Source organism: Cantharellus anzutake (genome assembly GCF_015039405.1).
Source record: "Cantharellus anzutake strain C23 chromosome Unknown EI90scaffold_13, whole genome shotgun sequence".
Taxonomy (NCBI): domain Eukaryota; kingdom Fungi; phylum Basidiomycota; class Agaricomycetes; order Cantharellales; family Hydnaceae; genus Cantharellus; species Cantharellus anzutake.
In genome coordinates, this window is record NW_024066963.1 from 976,985 (window position 1) to 998,124 (window position 21,140).

Sequence of the window (21,140 nt, forward strand, 5' to 3'; positions counted from 1 at the left end):
ACTATCCTCATTGGGGACGCGTTTCAAGCGATTAGAGCACAGTGTATACATCCCAGGGATGTTCCTGTATCCTTTCTCCCAAACTCTTCAAACGAGTGGGCGGTTGATGCCTTGACAAATGAAAAAGGACGTTTCTCCTCCCGTATCCCCAAACACCATGAGGGAAGAGATGTGGAGTATATCAAGAGGGGGGAACAGAAGCAGCACAGAAGGCAGAAAGCCACGAGACAGGGAAAGGGGAGACGTGGACCTGTGTTCCGGCGTGGGGGGGGGGCTGAAATGGGCGCTTGTACCACGAATCGGATGACATGAGAAGCACAGGTGCGAGCAGGAGGGAAGGGGAGAACGAGGAGGAAAAGGAACAAGGCGGGCTGGGTCTCAGCGAAGGCCAAAGCGAGATGGCTGATGATAGCGTAAGACCCAAATGATGTTTTCGAATTCGATCGTGCTGTGGTGCGTAACACTCGTTCGGGGCGCCCCACAGTACGTGGTATCAAATGTTAATCCGGGAACTTTTGGTATTTTATTGTCACCGTAGGTTGTCTGGCCATGGCGCGGGACGAGTTAGACCGGATATATTAGTATAACGATATCTGTTCCAAGATGACATTCAGCTCTCCGCGAGGTCTCTGAACTGCGTTATCCACTGGAGGAATACATACATTGTGACTATAGCGCGTGTTTCTGTTTATTATTGCACAAGGTTGTCTGAATTCGAGCTCGGGATAAATTTGAGCAGGGATAATGATATCTTTCCCAAGACGACGTCCGACTTGCAACACAGTTTCCATCTCAACTTTCCACTTAGCCATCGCCGTCCTCGAGGTATGCTGTAGCTCGATAAGCTTCAGGTTTCGACTCGATGGAGAGTTCAGGAAACGCATGAACTCGTGTGGCCCAAAATAGGTCCGCCAAATCAGGGTGCGCAATATGCGAAGTGTTTCAGGTGGTTTGGAGAATGAAGAGAGTGGAATTGGGCTGAGGAGCGAGAGCTCTTCTAAATGTGGGGAGCTTTGGAAAAGTGCACAAGGGAGTTCGGAAAAATCATGCCACTCCCATGTTTTGGTGATATGGAACTGGTCTGAGCCGAGAGGACGACAGGTGAGAATGAGTGTTTTGAGATTGGAAAATGCTTTTGTCGTCTGTATCATCCATAAGAAATCCTTGGGCGTTAACCAGTATGGCCGTTGTACTTCTAAGACACGTAAACGGGAAGTAACATTCTCATCTTCCTCGAGGCACTCTGTACTTTTAAGAAGCTCGAGCATATGGGGCAATCGAGGGGCTGACGTTGTTTTAAGACGAATTTCTGAAAGTCGTGGAAGAGAAGGGAGGTGTGAGATGGGAGTGAAAGGCCGGCGGAATGTGGACATAGGAGTGATTGGATCCCACTCATAAATAATCAAAGTTTCTAATGTCCGAGAAAAATGCTGGAGAGCACAGCGCAACCCATGTGGATAACCTCCATTTGTCCACGTAAAATGCTTCATGGAGGTTGAAGGAGCGACGACAGTCTCAAAGTTGTCATTGAACTGGGTGAGTTCGGCAAAGGCATCATCGTGCCAGCCAAAACTCTCCAAGCCCATCAGGTGCGAACATGATGCAAAAATTTCATTTATCAGCATAGCCCTCTGATTGAACCGAGCCAGCTGATCAGGAACCCTGTCAATGAGAGATGGACGGTCCTTCAAATGATGCGTTCGAGAGTCGAGAATGACGGTTCGAACGAGATTCCCACGAGACTTGAGTGACTCACGGAGAGAATATACGGACGCTTCGGTGCAGATGAATATTGCGATTTTACGATAGAGGCCACGCATCACAGGATCGACCCAATTTCGAGAGACGAGAGCGAGAGATGCCAAAGCAGCACGTTTCTGGATGTAACTCATCACAAATTGACGGAAAGAAGATGAATAGCCATCATCCCCAGGATACAAGTGACGCGGGATGAGGTAGTGAACAATTTCGTGTATAACATCCGAGGGGAGTGTGTTCCAGGATCTGGATGCACGTGCTGGGCCGTCAGTCGCGTGGGCAGGATGTTCCAATCCTGGTCGCAGCTCCTTGATCATGACGGGCCCCTAACGCCGACACTGGGAACTAGGTAGGACTCCAGCTTCTATGATTGCGTAACGAAAGGCCTGTTGTTCTCGTCAATTGCCGTGCGGGGAAGGGCAAGTGCCGACACAACCATACTTGTGTATTACGGTGCTCCAACCAGGCTGGAAAGTGACCCTGCAAGCAAGGTAATGGACAGTTTGCTACATGCAATGGGCCTTGTTTAGATCAAGAAGACAGAGACCGCTGCATTGATTTAAACTATTGTTCGTCCAACCGGAGGGCTTCTGTGTATTCCTCAGCCTGATATTAACGTGTCTTCTACTGATTTTGCATGGAAGAGAACCGTGGCGATATGCACACAGGCAGCTTCTGAAAGCTGCTGAGAAATATGCCTCTGATCTGGTGATCGGCTTTAAATTGGGTGCATACAGGCGCCTCATGATTGAAATCCGACCCCTGCAACACTTGTTGCTGCCATCTTCCCTAGTCCACATGTCATCCCAGGGACAGCCCTCATCGCCTCTTAATACTCCAACTCAAATATTTCAGACTCGATTACCCGCTGTGGACCAAGGCCGCCTTGCAGGCGTCCTGGAGAGACAAAGGAAACAGCATTCTAGGTATTTTGGTATCGGGAGGCCTGCCAATGAGACAGTACTCTATGGCCCTGTCAATGCCATTGTGAATGCTGTATTCCCGGATAACAGTTTATACAGGCCTATGCAGCAGTACACACTAGAAGATGGGAAGCGGGACCAACGCGAACTGCTGCGACCTGACATTACCGTAGTAACGGATACAGAACTTTTCGATCAACACTCGGATTCCCTCACCTGCTTGGTGATAGAGGTGAAGAATAAGCCACTTTCTGCTAAAGATAGGAAGGAGGACACAAGGAAAGCGGTGGATCAACTCTATCGGTACATGGTTGATGCCTACCAAAAGAGAAATTGTACGGATGTGCTATACGGCATTGCCATCGTGGGCTTTCGAATGTACCTGTACCAGATGATGGGCATAGCTGCACGGATGACTCACGTCAAAGATGGATTTGCCCCAAATTTTCTAGACGACAGTGCAACCGAGCTTTGGATGGACATTCGCAAATTGGTTGACAATGAAGTCCGTTTGAAGTCACCTACGTGGCCGCGTGCAACTCGCTCTCTCAACAGCAGTGTGGGTGTGGCCCAACAAGATGCTGACATGGAGAGATTCCAAGATACGATGGAAGATCTCTTTGAAGATGCCGAGGCATTGAAATTCCCTCCAATGCCTGAACCCAAAGACCCCAATGCATTCGGTGCTGCGTCTTACCTACCAGGCCTTAGCCCTGCAAACACTGATTCTACTGGGCACCGTGAAATCGACAGCCCAATACAACTTCGCTCAGCTGATCGGGTTGGGGGGACTCTCTCATACATCCCATTCTTCGATTCCCCTGCCTCAAGCAGCTTGAGCAGCGATCACGGAGTCAGCAAGACACCGCGTCTCCCCGGCAGTGCCCAACAGATGTCCATCCCCCAGCCAGGCCAAACACGGCCTTTTCAGGGGATTCGATCCATGCCCGCTGCTCATTCAGGTGGAATGCCAATCACTCCAAGAGCTCCCTCGGACTCACTGCTGCAACCTGTTGGAACTCCATCCTCTCCGAGTCTTCTCATGCCTCCATTGGAATCCCCTGAATCACCACTCCACCGCTTCTCAACACAAAGGCGGCAGCTGCAGATAACTAATAATGTTAATGCAATTGGTATCCTTGTGAGAGACCAGGATCAGTCCTCTGGTACTGCAAGTCGAGGTGAACCTGAAGAGGTTCAAGTTCCTCGAGGTGGCACTGGCTGGAACCCGAGCTATGCTGCTAATGCGCCTAGAACACCTGAACCAATCGGCCGGCGCACCATAACGGACCGGTACTCTATCCCGGCTTCACATGCACCTTCAATGAGCAGTCAACCACGTAACTTTCCGGCTCCCAACATCGTTTTGCAACGCTCGCGGCACTTTCACGCGTCCGAGCGAAATGTCGACAATAATAGCCCCGATACGCCCTCCCCCTCAACCGTTACAAGTGGGATTGATCAGAACAGGGGAAGTGATGCCCAACCAACTCGCCCATAGGTCGCATCGTACGTAGCAAGGGGGTTCTTGCCATCACACTATTGTTGAACACGATTGCTTGTAGATCCAACAAGTGCATGAGCTCGTAGCATGATCATCTCTTTATAGAATGGGACCAAAGGCACTGATGTCTTACTATGTCCACGGGCGTTCTGTTCTCTCTTGTATTGTTGTTTAGAAGACCCAAGCGGGCCGTTACATACAGAAAGTGAATGATAGACACGTGCACTGTGTTCCACAGGATAACTGGGCACCGGATCTTTAGATTCCTATGCCTCCCCATATGCGAGTCCGGCGATTCTCTTCAAGATTATATCCGCTAGTCGCTTCGCCATTGCAATGGTTGTTGCTGTAGAGTGGGCCACAATCTGGTTCGGGAAGACTGAAGCCTCACATATGTGCAAGTTCTGGACATGCAAAGAAGCTTTCGGTGACTCAGCCATCCGAGCCGTAGTAGTCTATTTCCACTCCCCATCAGCTCCCACATAACTCCGCGTTCTGGATGATACACTGTCTCGGCATGCAGTCTTCAATCTCTTTATCAAAGTCTAAGGATTTTGATCAGCAAGCCAGTACATGTTCGTCGTATCATTGTTCAGTTTCTCCTTAGGGTCGACAAAAACAAGGTGGTCCGAAAGTGGCTTGGTGCGTGCTACCTTCAACACGATGCGATGCGGAGGCCTGGCACGAGGGCCTGCAAATCAACTTTCAACTCCAGATAACTGGATTGTAATGGTTAGATAAGATACCATACAAGGTTGGTGAACATACTTCGGTCCGCAAATCACCTTATCGGATACATTCCTGGATCGCACCTTGGCTCTCAGGCCTGAGATGAATAAGTAGCTTTCGAAACCAATTGTCATGATATGTTCATTAGGATAGGTCAGTACTGTGATCGCTCACTATGACTTTCCGCCTGGCTCAACGGGGATAGAACCAGCATGGAAATATGTCACAGGAAAGCTGACAAGTCTAATATCGGGCGGGTCTGGCCCTGACGTTGTATCTGGTACCAGGGCATCAGAGAGACTTGATGAGTTGGACCTCCACGGCTTCCTGGATGAAGTCAATTTAGAAAAAAAAAATTCGGCGAATCAAGGCAGAGAAAAGTGACACAGTCCGTGTGCTGAGCCACTACGTTAGCAACTTCAAAGAAAAAGTGGCGGGAACAAACATTAGGGCAAAATGGACCTGTGCCGAAAGGGCGTGTTGGAGAAGATACAAGCTTTGAATGATTGAGATAATCAGCTGAGACCTAGAGCGGAAAATGGCGGAAACCGTGAGATGCTGAATGACGGTTGGTACAAAAAAAATAGAATATTGACAGTTAGCCAGATTTTTCGTGTACAGGCGTCGCTCAGGTTCATTCCACGTGTATGCCGAGGCCTTCTGCGTCGGGGACTAGGCCGGAGATTTCCACCTTCAGTAGCACGTCGTCGGGTCTGGTCCCAGTATCTGCAGCATGTTGATCGCTCCTGCGCACAGAATGACTTCCTTCTTGGCAACAATTTGAGTCTCATTTGCGTGTGGCGGCACTCCAGCTGATGGAACCTCGACCACTATGCAATTGGGATTAGGATCGTCATGTGCATCAGCAGATGAGAGAAGGAGCCCCAAGATATAAGGACGGGACGTGCAACGACAGCGGGCAAAAGATAAGCAGTAGAAGGGGGACTTCCCGCTGCATTGGTGGTTCCGATAGATCCCTCAACTAAGAGAAGCCAATGAATGTATCGATGATAACCTGCTGCCTGGCTCTGGAAGTTTACTGATCAGTCAAGTTCCATTCGTAGTATCTCCGGCGAATACATATGTTGAAAACTGGGCCGAGATTCCGTCAGCTAGGCTACAACCTTAGCAACCTAGTCATTATTCAACGCCGCATGTCTTGGCACTGAAGATCGTTCTACATCTAGCTCAGTGTCACATTAGACAACATGCATCATTCAGTGGCCACAGTGGTTCTCAGCACCGCCAGTACCTGAACTTTTCATTGGGTGACACTGCGGGCTAGGATCGCGGACATGGCCTCAAGATTTATTTGAAAAGGCCCGCAGTTGAAATTAAATTGGCAACATCATACCGGTGGTGGCAATCATACCCACCTGGATCAGATGGCGCAAACAGTGCGAGTCAGGTGAGACGAGAATCGCGTTGGGGGTGCCGAGGATGGGAGGGGCCCGTATCCCAGTGACCCCCGACATCGAGAATGGCCGCTTCTTGTTCGTGCGCACCTCGAATGGATTAAGGTGCAGAGAGGAACAGGAGCACAGAGAGCCATGGGGTATGAATGGGTCTGTGTTCCGGCGTGGTGGGGGCTGTACTTTGAGGAAATGCACTTGTCCAAGCCCTCGAGCCCAACGAATCGAATGAAACGAGAGACACAGGGGCGATCATGAGGGAAGGCGAGAACGAGGAGAAACAGGGACAAGGCTGGGCTGGTCTCAGCGAACGGCAAAGCAAGATGACTGCTGATAGCGTAATAAGCGGTAGGGTAAGGTCCAGAGGGTGTTTTCGAGTCCGATCATCATTCCCAGTGCGAGGCATTCGTATGGGGCGCCCAATGGTACACGGGACCAAAATGCTAACCCGGGCACTTCCCCTCATTTTATTGTCGCCCCAGGGTTGTCTGGCCATGGCGCGGGACAAGTTAGAGAGGGTATATTAGTATAACGATATCTGTTCCAAGACGACATTCAGCTCTCCGCGAGGTTTCTGAATTGCTTTGTCCACTGCGGGAATACATACAGAGCGACTGTAGCGCACGATTCTGGCTATTATTGCACCAGGTTGTCTAAATTCGGGCTCGGGATAAATTTCGGTGGGGATGATGGTATCTTTCCCAAGATGACTTCCAACTTGCAACACAGTTTCCATCTCAACTTTCCACTCGGTCATCGCCGACCTCGAGATATGCGGAAGCTCGATAAGCTTCAAATTTCGACTCAATGGGGAGTTCAGGAAGCGCATGAATTCATGCGGCCCAAAATAACTGCACCAAATCAGGGTGCGCAATATGCGAAGTGTTTCAGGTGGTTGGAGAATGAAGAGAGTGGAATTGGACTGAGGAGCGAGAGCTCTTCTAAATGTGGGGAGCTTTGGAAAAGTGCACAAGGGAGTTCAGAATAGTCATACCACTCCCATGTTTTGGTGATATGGAACTGGTCTGAGCCGACCGGACGACAGGTGGGAATCAGCATCCTGAGATTGGAAAATGCTTTTGTCGTTTGTATCATCCATAGGAAATCCTTGGGCGTTAACCAGTATGGCCGCTGCACTTCTAGCACAGGTAAACGGGAAGTAACATTCTCGAGACATTCTGTACTTTTAAGAAGCTCGAGCATATGGAGCAATTCAGGGCCTGACGTTTTTTTAAGACGGATTTCGGAAAGTCGTGGAAGAGAAGGGAGCCGCAAGATGGGAGTGAAAAGCCGGCGGAATGCGAACACAGGAGTGATTGGATCCCATTCATAAATAATCAAGGTTTCTAATATCCGAGAAAGGTGCTGGAGAGCACAGCGCAGCCCGTGTGAACACCCACTCGTCCACGTAAAATGTTTTATGGAGGGAGCGACGACAGTTTCAGAATTGTCATTGAACTGGGCGAGTTCGGCAAAGGCATCATCGAACTCTCCAAGCCCATCAAGTACGAACATGATGCAATAATTTCGCTTATCAGGATAGCCCTCTGATTGAACCGAGTCAGCTGATCGGGGAACTTGTCAATGAGAGATGGTTCCTTCAAATGACGGGTTTGGGAGTCGAGAATGATGGTTCGAACGAGGTTCCCATGGGACTTGAGTGATTCGCGGAGAGAATATACGGATGCTCCGGCCCAGATGAATATTGCGATTTTACGATAGAGGCTACGCATCACAGGGTCGACCTAATTACAGGAGACGAGAGCAAGAGCTGCCAAAGCGGCACGTTTCTGGATGTAACTCGTCACAAATTGGCAGAAAGATGTGTAGCCATCATCTCCAGGATACAAGTGACGTGGGATGAGGTAGTGAACAATTTCGTGGACAATATCCAAGGGGAGTGTGTTCCAGGATCTGGATGCACGCACTGGACCCTTCGGGTGAGTTCCAACCCTCGTCGCAGCTCCTTGATCATGACGAGTCAAACCCCTAACGCCGACCCTAGAAATGAATCAACCTAAGTAGGACTCTAGCTTCTGTGACTGCGTAATATGATGCGGAAAGGCCAACTGTGTTGTTGGTCTCTCGTCAATTGCCGCACGGGGAGCAAGTGCCGACGTAACTATATTGCGATCACCTGTGGCGTCTTCGAAGGCCATGGTTTGCTGCCAGTTTGACGCAACGGACCTTGTTTAGATCGAGAGGACGAGGACCTTTGCATTGATCGTCATTCCTTCAACCTGAAGGTTTCCGTGTATTCTTCAACCTCAAATACTCCATTTCCGTGGTGTGCTTATACCAGCCTGGCCATTATCAACATGTTATACGTGAAAGAAGAGAACCGTCCATAATGCCAGCAATACTACACGGTCAACTTATGAAGGCTATGAAAGAAAACATCTCTCCCGTATGATATGCTTCTGATTTGATGAGCCCGGGCTTTTAATACGGGCACTTCATGTTCGAAACCTAACCCCTGCAACATTTCTTGCTGCCATCTTCCCTGTCTTCTATGTCATCCCAAGCACAGCGCTCATCAGCCAACACAAATATTTCAGATTCGATTATCCGCTGCGGACCAAGGTCGCCTTGCATGCAGGTGTCCTGGAGAGACAATGGAAACAGCATTCTGGGTCTTTCGGCATCGGGAGGCCTGCCAACAAGACAATACTTTATGGCCCTGTCCATGCCATTGCGAATGCTGTGTCCCCGGGAAATAGTTTGTACAGGCCTATGCAGCAGTATACGGGAAGCGGGATCAACGCGAACTGCTGCGACCTGACATTACGATCAAAGACTCGGATTCCCTCACCTGCTTGGTGATAGAGGTGAAGAGTGAGCTAAAGATAGGAAGGAGGACACAAAGAAAGCGGTGGATCAACTCTATCGGTACATGATTGATGCATATCAAAAAAGACATTGTCCAAGTGTGCTATACGGCATTGTCATTGTAGGCTTTCGAATGTACCTGTACGTCCCGATGATTCATGTCGAGTCGGGATTTGCCCCAAATTATCCAGCCAACAGTGCAACCGAGCCTTGGATGGGAATTCGCAAATTGGTCGACGACGAAGTTGCGCCCGAAGTCACTTACGTGGCCGCGTGCAACTCGCTCTCTCAACAGCAGTGTGGGTGTGGCCCAACAAGATGCCGACATGGAGAGACCCCAATGTATTCGGTGTCGCATCTTACCTACCAGGTCTTACACTGACTTCACTGGGCACCACGAAATCGAGAGCCCAATACAACTTCGTTCAGCCGATCGGGTTGGGGAAACTCTCCCGTACATCTCGTTCTTCGATTCCCCTGCCTCAAGCAACTTGTGCAGCAATCATCGAGTTGGCGGAACACCACGTCTCCCCGCGGCCGGGCAGTGCCCAACAGATGTCCGCCCCCAGCCGGGCCAAACACGGCCTTTCAGGGGATTCGATCCATTCCTGCCGCTCATTCAGGTGGAATGTTGGGAACTCCGCTGCAACTCGTCGGAATACCATCCTCTCCGAGTCTTCTCATGCCTCCATTGGAATCCCTTGAATCACCAGTAGTAGACATATTTTCTGGTTGGATAATACCCCGTGGCGGATTTGATCCTAAGGACAGGGCGTAAAGGCAATAGCTTTCCATAGATATCCGAAGGTCTAGACTCTGAGTGTTTAGATAGGAAGCAGGTAAAATCAAGTGGAAGTATATACATAGTAGTTTCCTAGAAAGAATAGGTTATTTTTCACACATTGATCATGGGCGGGGACACATCAAAAACATAACAGGTACACAATATACATCAGAGCACGCATCCGAGGGATCAGAGTGATATAGACATAACCAAAGAGCACAACATATTTTGGATCACTACGATCGATCTCACAAGATTGACGCCAAAGGTAAGGGAGATTACTAAATCAGATTAGTAGTTCGAAGGTTAAGTCTCAGGCCGCCGTTCGGTATCTGCCGGTCCGTGCACGAACGGGGCCAGGCCCAAGAATTTAAAATTCCAGCGGCGATGGCATGCGCGTCCAGTTCCTGAAGCTATTAATTGGAGTAGAAGCCGTTTGTTGCGTCAGTTCCTCCACTCGAACCGGCTCTATGTCTTATCCTCCACCAAGTTATTAATATGTTATTTTTCCATTATCCTGCACTGACGCAAGTCCTAACCCCGTCGGCATGAAACGTTCTGACGTCACATTGCCTATAAGAACGATATCCTCTGATCATGAGTCCCCTCAGCCTCTGCCCTCTCTTTGACGGTCTACTTCATGTACGTCCGTACTCAAAAGGTCTTCACCCGTCCTCACATCCTTCTAGAAGCTCTGAGTTTTACAACAAGACCACGATCGAGTAGCACTTTCAATGTCCATCCTCACACGAAAGATCAAGGACGTCGAGATTTCAGGCAAGTAACCGAGCATATATGATATGCCGTCTCGGATTTGACGTCAAACTTGCTTTTGCACCCCAGCCATTGGATATGGCACCATGGGTATAGGTGGCATGGCCTATGGTGAGGCCGCTGACGATGAGGAGCGTTTCAAGGTGAGGCATAAATACAGAGTAATGTTAGAGAAACATTATGAGAATCCTTTTTTTTTCTCATTAGGTTCTCGATCGCCTTTATGAAATTGGTTGCAGGAATTGGGACACTGCCGACATCTATGTATGCTCTTTCTTCTCGCTCCGTATTGGGTTTGCTCATGTATGGATGCATTTGGACCATGGCAGGGAGACGCAGAAGACCTGATCGGAAAGTGGTTTAAACGTGAGTTCCTTTTAACCCGCTCCTCATTGACAATCAGTTCCACTTTTCTCACTTATCTGAAGGCACGGGAAAACGGAATGATATCTTTCTTGCTACCAAGTTTTCATTCTTCAAGGATAAAGATTCACAATTGACTCTTCGTGGGGACCCTGAGTATGTCAAACAAGCAGCTGCAGCTTCCTTGAAGCGGTCCGTCTATCTCGTACTAGTCTTTTCCCTCATGAACACTGATCCTTCTTACCGCCGGATTTCCAGTCTCCAAACGGATCACATTGATCTTCTTTACCAGCACCGACCCGATCCCAAGACGCCTATCGAGTTAACCGTGGGCGCGATGGCGGAACTCGTCGCGTACGTCTCATTTCTTTCTGTACTCATCACCACGTGTTTGCTCATTTGCTTCATTCAAGTGAGGGCAAGGTGAAGTGGCTTGGTCTGTCTGAGGCATCTCCGAAGACTATCAGGCGCGCATACAAGGTTCACCCTATTGCTGCAATCCAAGTCGAGTTGGTATTCGTTATTGGACTTACTTATATCTCTCACTCATAATCCCGAACCAGGTACTCACCTTTCGCTCTCGAACCCGAACAACCTGGAGGCATCATCGATACTGCTAGGGAACTTGGAATTGCGTAGGGGCTGCGTTACTTCCACTTCAAGGCCAAACGCTCTAACACCTTTGTGTTTTTTTTTTTCCAAATAGGATTGTCGCATATTCTCCTACCGGCCGAGGCCTCATCACCGGGCGTTACAAATCTCCGGATGACTTCCCTCCAGAGGATTTCCGTCGACACATCCCTCGTTACAGCCGAGAAAACTTTCGACACGTCCTAGCCCTTGTTGAAGTCTTCAAACGTATCACAGAATCTCGCCCTGGAACGACTCCGGCCCAAATCAGTATCGCTTGGTTACTTGCACAGGGCAATGACATCATTCCGATCCCCGGAAGTAAACAATTGAACTATGTCGAGGAGAATTGGGATTCTATTCATATCAAGCTTAGCGAGGCGGAGTTGAAGGAGTTGAGGGATAGTATCAAGAATGTTGAAGCGCATTTGGGCCCGGAGGCGAGGTATCCCGAAGGGCTCATATCTCAGCTCTATGCTGATACTCCCGAATTGAAGGAGTGAAGGTCTGCTCCAGTGAATGCCTTTCTGCGGTGGCCGATGACCTGTTTTCTGCTTATTATAGCGAAGGGGTGTCCAAAGAGCTCATGACGAATGGCTTTTCCACAAATTATGCCTGCACAGATGTTTTTTCAAAGTTGCTTGTCGGATAAATTCTGTAACAATGTTCCCGGTCACAAGTCATCATTTGCGCGGTTGTAACAATATATCAAACGAAATAAATGCGCAATGTAACTCTGGTTAACCAAATAGTGAGCTCGGCAAAGTGGGGGAAGCTTTGCATGGGAAAAAAAAAACGATCGATAAGCAACACTGAACTTTGAAAAACGAGTTATCCCCATACAGAACTTATTTATTTTTTTCGTGCGCGTGTGTAATCTGCCGTAGCTTTCGCTCTCAAAGACAACTGGTGGATGCAGCATGTCGCCCACTATTCTTACGTAATATTTCATACAATTGTTAGATAATCCTCTATGACATAATAACTAGAGACCTTAAACCCGTGGGGTGCTCGTTCCTCGCACACCCACGCGTTCTTCGGTCTCTAGCTCCTGCGGAGGGCATCGGGGCTGCGCCCCGAACCCCCCTGGGGCGTTGCCCCAGACCCCATTGGGGCTCCGCCCCATGCAACGACATCCTTGGTATTATTGTTCCCCATGTGCTAAAGAAATAATGAGATATATGGTGATTATTTATGAACCAAGGGGCCAGCCCCTTGAACCCCAGCTCCTGCGGAGAGCTATTGGGGCGTTGCCCCAAGCCCCACTCCTGCGGAGAGCCTGGGGCTGCGCCCCAAACCCCCCTGGATATATTTGATTATTTTTTACACCAAGGGGCCAGCCCCTTGAACCCCTGCTCCTGCGGAGGGCCATCAGGGCGTTGCCCCGAACCCCACTCCTGCGGAGAGCCTTGGGGCTGCACCCCAAACCCCCCCCCCCCCCCCCCCCCCATTAATCATGTACACAAATGAGAAATGCCTTTTCCCCTGTTGACAATGCACTGGAAGTGGGGCCTGCTACACACAAATTACATGGACCACATACCCACCTTACACCCTTGAGCACATTTGTGTATTTTTATTTGCTGTTTTTCTGGCTATTTCCACAAATTTACCATGAAATTTGTTCATTCTCTATCAGGTTTTTTGCTGTTATTTATAAAGCAGTGTTCCCCATGTTGCCATGATTTTTTTTGATTTTATTTTATAGAGAGCACCTTTTATTTTTCTATCTTTTTATTCTTTCCTGTCCCCTGTTGCCGTGAATTATCTGGATTTTAATTTGTATAGAATACCTTGGTATTATTTTTCTTGGTTTTCCCACATTGCCGCAATTTTTTCAGATTTTATTTTATATAGAATACCTTGGTTTTATTTTTGGATGTTTCTATTTCATGTTGTCCCATGTTGCCGTGAATTTTTCGAATTTTTACCTTATCTGGAACCTTAGTTCATTTGGTTCTGTTGTTGGAAACTCCGGATTTTAACTTACTTACTTCCTATTTATTTATCTATTTTACATGCTAATAGCGAAAATACAAAGAAAAAAACAATACCACCATTGATTGTACATGCCAATTTTCGACAAAAAAACAATAACTTATACAACAAAAATACTACTACTACTACTACTATTACTATAATTATTTATTCACTATTTACTACTATTATTATTATTATTATTATTTACGACTATTATGACCTATTTATCTACCTATTTTATCTATTTATCTATCTATTTTATCTATTTTACATGCCAAAGTCACATGGGAACAAAAAAGAATTGCTCCCATGAGGGGGTGTAAACCGGTTTTGAGTGGGGGTATTAGTACTTTTTCGCTTATGTCTGTGCGCGAACAAAGTTGTGGGAGGTTACACTCAATTACTCACGTGAATTTCCTCAAACTAAACATATACACGTGATTTTTCACATAAACCTATCATATCTCTCTCAGTTCTCATCCGTTTCTCGTCGGGTTTTTTTCAATGGGCGCGTCTTGATGTCCTCTACATGTTGTATTATTAGTCCGACTCGTCGTTCGGCGATCCCGAGGAGACTATGGCGATTTTCTCATTTCCCACACAAAACTGTATGGTATTATTCTTATATCTCGCTTAATACCTTACCAAATGTTTTATGAATTTGCGTACTAATTTATATATTATCAACGCAAGTTTTTGACATTTTTTTATATTTTTTTAACATGCCGTGAGGCACTGGAAGACGTTTCCCACGCACAGACCACGCGCAGAGCAGACACTACATTTGTATCTCTGTCAGTTCTTATTCGTTTCCCTTCGGGTCTTTTTCAACGGGCGCGTGTTAATGTCCTCTACAATTTGTATTATTACCTCAACTCGATATTATGCGATTTTGAGGGTGCCAAGTGGAAATTAATCACATAATTTATTATATCTCGCTTGATACTGGCCCGAATGTCCTGAAATTTTGCGAACCATTTTATATAGTATTAACGCAGGTACCTGGTTTTTTTTCATATTTTTAGAACATCTGTAGGGTGCTGGGGACCGTTTCCCACGCACAGATCAGCCGCGGAGCTGACACTGGATTGGTATCTCCCTCAGTTCTTGACCGTTTTCCGTCGGGTTTTTTTTAATGGGCCCGGATTAACTTTCTTTACATTTGGTATTGTTAGTGCAAGTCGTGAATCGGCGTGTATGAGGAAGTAGCACGATTTTTCCACAAATAAACCATGTACATTAGTATCTCTGTCAATTCCCATTCGTTTTTCGTTGGGTTTCTTTCGATGGGCTCATACTACCTCCCTGGTCATTTTCTATTATTGGTTCAAGCCGCGAATGAGCGCGTATGAGGCGGTAGGACATGTTTTTACATTTTTTCACAAAAAAACCATGTACATTCGTATCTCAGTCAATTATCATTCGTTTTTCGTCGTTCTTTTTTTTACATGCTTGTACTAACGCCCTCATCTCTTTATATTATTGGCGCACATCGCGAATGAGGGTGTATGAGGCGGTGGGATGTTTTTTCACATTTTTTCACACAAAAACACATGTACATTCGTATCTCTGTCAAATCTTGTTTGTTTTTCGTCAAGTTTTTCTCAATGAGCTCGTCCAAACGGCCTCTCTATACCGTATTATTAACCTTAGTCATCAAACAGCTTGTATGAGGCCGTGGACACTTTTCCCACACTCAAAACACGCGCTGGCATGGGCCACACCCCATATCTCTCTCAGTTTTCAACCGTTTTGCATGGGGTTTTTTGCAATGGGTTCATGCCAACGTCCTCTCCATTCTTTATTATTGCCTCGCCACAGGTTATCCAGCTCAATGGCAAGATGCCACCAACAGGCTTGAGCGCGGGAAAAGCTTATATAATTAACTGTGAAACAATACATTCAACCTCACTTAAGTATATACTAGAGACCTTAAACCCGTGGGGTGCTCGTTCCTCGCACACCCACGCGTTCTTCGGTCTCTAGCTCCTGCGGAGGGCATCGGGGCTGCGCCCCGAACCCCCCTGGGGCGTTGCCCCAGACCCCATTGGGGCTCCGCCCCATGCAATGACATCCTTGTTATTATTGTTCCCCATGTGCTAAAGAAATAATGAGATATATGGTGATTATTTATGCACCAAGGGGCCAGCCCCTTGAACCCCTGCTCCTGCGGAGAGCTATTGGGGCGTTGCCCCAAGCCCCACTCCTGCGGAGAGCCTGGGGCTGCGCCCCAAACCCCCCTGGATATATTTGATTATTTTTTACACCAAGGGGCCAGCCCTTGAACCCCTGCTCCTGCGGAGGGCCATCAGGGCCTTGCCCCGAACCCCACTCCTGCGGAGAGCCTTGGGGCTGCGCCCCAAACCCTGCGCTGCCAATCATACACAGGAATGAGAAATGCCTTTCCCTCTTGGCAATGCACTGGGAGTGAGGCCCTGTTTTCCTTCATTTCCTGCCCATTTCTGCAAACCCACCACCCCAACTGATCAAGTTTTGTCTGTTATTCCTTTGTAAGTTTATAAAACAGTGTTCCCCATATTGCCATGAATTCTTTTGGATTTTATTTTATGGAGAGCACCTTGCTTTTATTTTTCTGTCTTTTTATTCCATGTTGCTGTGAATTTTCTGGATTTTATTTTATAAAAAATTTATTTTCCTTTGTTGTCCACACTGCCGCAATTTTTTCAGATTTTATTTTATACAGAACACCTTGGTTTTATTATTTTTGGATGTTTCTGTTTGATGTTGTTCCAAGTTGCCATGAATTATCTCAAATTTTACCTTATATAGAACCCCTCATTTGATTCTGCTCCAGATTTTAATTATTCAATTAGTATTTATCTATTTATTTTACATGCTAATGGCGAAATACAAAGAAAAAAACAGTACCACCATTTATAATACATGCCAATTTCGAAAACATAACCAAACATAACTAATACAACACCACTATTACTATTATTATCTAATTGTATATGCTAATTAGCGAAAACAACAAAAAACAATAACTAATACAACAGCAAAACTGCTACTACTACTACTATTTATTAATAACTAATTAGCGAAAACAACCAAAAAAAAAAATAACTAATACAACAACAACAACAAACAACAACTACTACTATTTTTATTTTATTATTATTTTATTACTATTTACGATTATTATGACCTATTTATCTACTTTTATTTACCTATCTACCTATTTTATCTATTTATCTACCTATTTTTACATGCCAAAGTCACATGGGAGCAAAAAAGAGTTGCTCCCATGGGGGGTTTGAACCGGTTTTGAGTGGGGGTATTAGTACTTTTTCGCATATGTCTGTGCGCGGAAAAAGTTGTGGGAGGTTAACCTCATTACTCACGTGAATTTCCTTAAACTGAACATATACACGTGATTTTCACATAAATCTCTCATATCTCTGTCAGTTCTCATCCGTTTCTCGTCGGGTTTTGTTCCATGGGTGCGTCTCAATGTCCTCTACATGTTGTATTATTGGTCCGACTCGTCGTTCGGCGATCCTGAGGAGATTACGGCGATTTATCGCATTCCCATGCACAAACTGTATAGTAATCTATTATATCTCGCTGGATACTTTACCAAATGTTTTAAAAATTTGCGTACTAATTTATATATTATCAACGCAAGTTTTTGACATTTTTCCATATTTTTTTTAACATGCCGTGAGGCACTGGAAGACGTTTCCCACGCACAGACCATGCGCGGAGCAGACACTACATTCGTATCTCTGTCAGTTCTTATTCGTTTCTCCTCGGGTTTTTTTCAACGGGCGCGTATTAAATTCTCCTACAATGTGTATTATTACCCCAACCTGATACTTTGCGATCCTGAGGGTGCCAAGTGGAATTTAATGGAATAATTTATCATATCTCACTTGATATTGCACCAAATGTCCTGGAATTTTGCGAGCTATTTCATATAGTATTAGCGCAAGTACTTGGTATTTTTACAGATTTTTAAAACATCTGTAAGGTGCTGGGGACCGTTTCCCACGCACAGATCATGCGCGGAGCTGACACTGGATTTGTATCTCTGTCAGTTCTTATTCGTTTCTCTTCGGGTTTTTTTAACGGGCGCGTGTCAATGCCCTATACAATGTGTATTATTACCTTAACCTGATATCTTGCGATCTTGAGGGTGCCAAGTGAAATTTAATGGACTAATTTATCATATCTCGCTTGATACTGCACCAAATGTTTTGAAAATTTGCATGCTACTTTAAATATTATTAACCCAAGTACTTGATATTTTTACATATTTTTAAAACACCTGTGAGGTGCTGGAGAACGTTTCCCACGCACAGATCACCCGCGGAGCTGACAGTGGATTGGTATCTCTGTCAGTTCTTGACCGTTTCTCGTCGGGTTTGCTGCAATGGGCCCGTACTAACATTTTATGCATTTGGTATTATTAGTGCAAGTCGTGAATCAGCATGAGTGAGGAGGTGGAACGTTTTTTCCACAAATAAACCATGTACATAATTTTCTCTGTCAATTTCCATTCGTTTTTCGTCGGGTTTCTTTTAATGGGCTTGTATTAACTCCCTGGCCATTCTATATTATTGGTGCAAGCTGCGAATGAGCGCGTATGAGGCGGTAGGACGTGTTTTTACATTTTTTCACAAAAAAACCATGTACATTCGTATCTCTGTCAATTATCATTCGTTTTTCGTCGTTTCTTTTTGTACATGCTTGTATCAACGTCCTCGTTATTTCATATTATTGTCGTACATCTCAAATGAGGGTCTATGAGGCGGTGGGACGTTTTTTCACATTTTTTCACACACAAAAGACATGTACATGCATATCTCTGTCAAATCCCATTTGTTTTTCGTCGGGTTTTTTTTAATGAGCTTGGATAAACAGTCTCTCCATTTAGTATTATTAGCGTGCATCGTCAAACAGCCTGTATGAGGCTGTGGAGACTGTTTCCCACGCACACACCTCGCGCAGGGATGGGCCACACCCCATATCTCTCTCAGTTTTCAACCGTTTCGCATGGGGTTTTTTGCAATGGGTTCATGCCAACGTCCTCTCCATTCGTTATTATTGCCTTACTACAGGTCATCCAATGCAATGGCAAGATGCCACCTTGAGGCCTTCAGCGCGGGAAAAGCTTATATAATTACTTGGAATCAATACATTCAACCTGACTTCATTGTAGATTGTAGATAAGTATATATCCACACCGTCTGGCCGTTTTTAGAATCAAATCTCACATTTTCATTGTCAGGGAACGTGCTGGGGGTCGCATTCAGGTCTACTAGCGGGAGAGAGTCGCCACCCCAATCGTAAGATGGACGGGTCTGCAGTATATAGCTGTAGCCGCAACGACCCGTATCGGATAGGATACTATATATAGTTCGCGCGCTTATGTAGGTTGAATGGTTTGATCCTCGGGGCTTCTTTTGACACAGGAGATGTCGATGCTTGCACACAAAGTGGGTCACTTCTACACGTTGTTTTTCCATTCAATTTACATAAATGCGTAGCAACGACGAACCAACCCCAATTTTACCTTCACAGTGAGGGTAGCAGCTTATCATCTTGTCTCAACCATCTCTTCCGTGAAAACATCTGGTCTTGTCCTATCCAAAGTTCGTAAACTATCCAATCAGCAAATCGTCTCAGAAGCTAGGCCCAGATACATGTGGAGATCCTTGAAAAGTTCGCCACCCTCGCACTTATTTCGGGTTTCCACTGCGTGACGGGCAGCGTGGCCCTTCCTTTCCACCTTCCTGTTCTCTTGGGGCAATGCTTATGACCTTCTGAGGCGCACGAGGCGCAGAGAGGAGTTGAAAGTCGTTGCATTGGAACGCAATCTAGCCCTCAGGAAGATCGAACTCGAAGACGTGGCCTTCTCCATTATGATCGCCTTGATATCCTCGACGTCAGAGAAACAGGGAGGCATCGATCTCAATGATCTCGCTCTTGATTTGACATCCCAGCCGTCTGATTTGCTATCGATGGATGTGTCTCGCGTGCCCAAAGCATCTGAGCCCGGCTCTGGGCCGGTTGACGGGTTCCAGGATCTGAGTGTCCATCTGTATGATGCCACTACGTCTGCGCTTTCTGGGGGGAATAACATCAGTCTGTCAGACGAGGTACACTCTCCGTCCTTTACTAGCACCCCGAAGTTCACACCTTTATCTGCAGGTTGGTAAACAGGGAACAAAAAAGGTTACTTGAGACGAAATTGTTGGTAAGTGAAGATTGTTACGGCTTTCACGTATGGTGCGTGCTAACAGCATCACCAGAAGGAATCATCTGATCCAAAAGAGGAGCCACCTAGAGGCTCCAGTGGTCGGAAGATGGGGCAGTCGCTCGGAGGAGGTGGTGCGGTGGTTGGCGGATCCTCTAATGCAGGGAGTACGCCAAGTGCGCCGGGTGATACTTGTCCAGTGGAGGAACGATTCCAGGTGTGTCTACCTTAGCTTCGTTCGACCTCTTAATTTTTTTCTGATCCAAGTGCAGCTCCAGGTGCGCCCAAAAAGTTGTTTTTTTGTTCCTGTACTAACGACTCGTTTTCAGCAATTAACTGGTATGGGTTTTACCAACGCGCAACAGAATATTCGGGCATTATTAGCTACGGGTGGCAACGCGCACGCCGCGATTGGGTACATTCTGGAAGGCGGTGGCCTGTAGAGTAACCGGCAGCCGGTATGGTCGATATGGAACGATTGGCGAAGGTGATCAAGAATGCCCACCACGAATTATCTATCTGCATTGTTTTTATTTATTCCGAAAACCGAAATTGATAAAACATGCAGGTGCTTCGCTGATCTTTTCATTCCCGATCGATTTCTTGGTCGACAGGGATAGCGATAGATGGTGAACCCAGATGGCTCTTCATCTTCATTCCAGTTGTTAGACGCGGGAATGGGCTCAGGCGCTCCATCATTAACGCCCAGGGAAATGGTCTTTGCCCGGTTCGGGTGGTTCAGGCACTCGTAAGAGTACCCAATCTTGCCCATTTGTAGCAAAGAGGGTTTCCCTTTCGAATCCTTCGAAGGTCGTTGTTGAGTTAAAGTATTACCGGTTGTCGTTGGAGTAAGGGGCTTGTGAGAGCCCCTTTGAAGCAGACGAACCCGCGGTGGGTTCCGTGGTTGTCAAAGTCGTCTTATTACTAGAGTAAGAAGCAGGGTTCTGGTGACCCTGTGTGGAAGCAACTCCCTTCGATGGGTTATTGGATTCACTCGGCTTTTCAGTTAAGTGGTTTGAGGGTGTAAGATTGGAGGGGGTGAACCCTCCTCTATGCGCGTGATCAACGCGTAGTACGGCAACCCAAAGATCCTCTTTGGACGAAAAGTCAACCGAAGTTTGGTCGCGCCTCACTAGTTCCTCCAAAACTTTGAACACATCTTAGCCCTTATCGAAGTGTTCCCACTCAAGGCTGGACCAAATTTAAGGCCTGCAACATGAAGCAGAATAAA

At 46.6% G+C, this 21,140-nt stretch overlaps 6 protein-coding genes across 6 annotated transcripts; 4 read left to right on the forward strand and 2 right to left on the reverse strand.

Annotated features, from left to right (window-relative positions):
- Positions 1 to 250: 250 nt before the first annotated feature.
- Positions 251 to 2,004, reverse strand: EI90DRAFT_3048264 (uncharacterized protein; the record flags this gene model as incomplete). Its single annotated transcript, XM_039059610.1, has 2 exons — positions 521 to 2,004; positions 251 to 275 (listed from the first exon to the last, which is right to left on the reverse strand). A coding segment is annotated over exon 1 (1,189 nt), but the record flags the coding sequence as incomplete, so codon positions are not given.
- Positions 2,005 to 2,484: 480 nt separating this feature from the next.
- Positions 2,485 to 4,282, forward strand: EI90DRAFT_3048269 (uncharacterized protein). The gene is made up of 4 exons (XM_039059611.1): positions 2,485 to 2,550; positions 2,575 to 3,862; positions 3,884 to 4,156; positions 4,183 to 4,282. The coding sequence occupies exons 1-4, from the start codon at positions 2,503 to 2,505 to the stop codon at positions 4,269 to 4,271; spliced, it is 1,698 nt and encodes a 565-aa protein (XP_038918629.1). The 5' UTR covers positions 2,485 to 2,502; the 3' UTR covers positions 4,272 to 4,282.
- Positions 4,283 to 6,849: 2,567 nt separating this feature from the next.
- EI90DRAFT_3120503 (uncharacterized protein) lies at positions 6,850 to 7,841 on the reverse strand (the record flags this gene model as incomplete). Its single annotated transcript, XM_039063317.1, has 3 exons — positions 6,850 to 7,281; positions 7,362 to 7,672; positions 7,727 to 7,841. The coding sequence occupies 3 exons, from the start codon at positions 7,839 to 7,841 to the stop codon at positions 6,850 to 6,852; spliced, it is 858 nt and encodes a 285-aa protein (XP_038918630.1).
- A 1,369-nt stretch (positions 7,842 to 9,210) lies between these two features.
- Positions 9,211 to 10,192, forward strand: EI90DRAFT_327657 (uncharacterized protein). The gene has a single exon (XM_039066612.1). The coding sequence runs from the start codon at positions 9,314 to 9,316 to the stop codon at positions 9,869 to 9,871; it is 558 nt and encodes a 185-aa protein (XP_038918631.1). The 5' UTR covers positions 9,211 to 9,313; the 3' UTR covers positions 9,872 to 10,192.
- An 89-nt stretch (positions 10,193 to 10,281) lies between these two features.
- Positions 10,282 to 12,400, forward strand: EI90DRAFT_3048285 (Aldo/keto reductase). The gene is made up of 10 exons (XM_039059612.1): positions 10,282 to 10,581; positions 10,629 to 10,716; positions 10,783 to 10,856; positions 10,921 to 10,977; positions 11,043 to 11,079; positions 11,142 to 11,268; positions 11,335 to 11,430; positions 11,490 to 11,585; positions 11,640 to 11,711; positions 11,783 to 12,400. Exons 2-10 carry the CDS (start codon positions 10,674 to 10,676, stop codon positions 12,207 to 12,209), a joined length of 1,029 nt encoding a protein of 342 aa, XP_038918632.1. The 5' UTR covers positions 10,282 to 10,581; positions 10,629 to 10,673; the 3' UTR covers positions 12,210 to 12,400.
- A 7,128-nt stretch (positions 12,401 to 19,528) lies between these two features.
- On the forward strand, positions 19,529 to 20,386 carry EI90DRAFT_327954 (uncharacterized protein). The gene is made up of 4 exons (XM_039066685.1): positions 19,529 to 19,811; positions 19,864 to 19,909; positions 19,965 to 20,126; positions 20,182 to 20,386. Exons 1-4 carry the CDS (start codon positions 19,756 to 19,758, stop codon positions 20,350 to 20,352), a joined length of 435 nt encoding a protein of 144 aa, XP_038918633.1. The 5' UTR covers positions 19,529 to 19,755; the 3' UTR covers positions 20,353 to 20,386.
- The last annotated feature ends 754 nt before the right edge of the window (positions 20,387 to 21,140 follow it).

Bases quoted from the DNA above. Each gene is read 5' to 3' on its own strand.
- EI90DRAFT_3048269 (XM_039059611.1), top strand. From the start codon at position 2,503: ATGATTGAAATCCGACCCCTGCAACACTTGTTGCTGCCATCTTCCCTA. The intron at 2,551-2,574 runs GTCCACATGTCA...TCCCAGGGACAG, and splicing joins TGTTGCTGCCATCTTCCCTA to CCCTCATCGCCTCTTAATAC. The intron at 4,157-4,182 runs GTGATGCCCAAC...ACTCGCCCATAG, and splicing joins GATTGATCAGAACAGGGGAA to GTCGCATCGTACGTAGCAAG.
- EI90DRAFT_327657 (XM_039066612.1), top strand. From the start codon at position 9,314: ATGTCGAGTCGGGATTTGCCCCAAATTATCCAGCCAACAGTGCAACCG.
- EI90DRAFT_3048285 (XM_039059612.1), top strand. From the start codon at position 10,674: ATGTCCATCCTCACACGAAAGATCAAGGACGTCGAGATTTCAG. The intron at 10,857-10,920 runs GTGAGGCATAAA...TTTTCTCATTAG, and splicing joins ACGATGAGGAGCGTTTCAAG to GTTCTCGATCGCCTTTATGA. The intron at 11,080-11,141 runs GTGAGTTCCTTT...ACTTATCTGAAG, and splicing joins GATCGGAAAGTGGTTTAAAC to GCACGGGAAAACGGAATGAT.
- EI90DRAFT_327954 (XM_039066685.1), top strand. From the start codon at position 19,756: ATGATGCCACTACGTCTGCGCTTTCTGGGGGGAATAACATCAGTCTGT. The intron at 19,812-19,863 runs GTACACTCTCCG...CTTTATCTGCAG, and splicing joins ACATCAGTCTGTCAGACGAG to GTTGGTAAACAGGGAACAAA. The intron at 20,127-20,181 runs GTGTGTCTACCT...ATCCAAGTGCAG, and splicing joins CAGTGGAGGAACGATTCCAG to CTCCAGGTGCGCCCAAAAAG.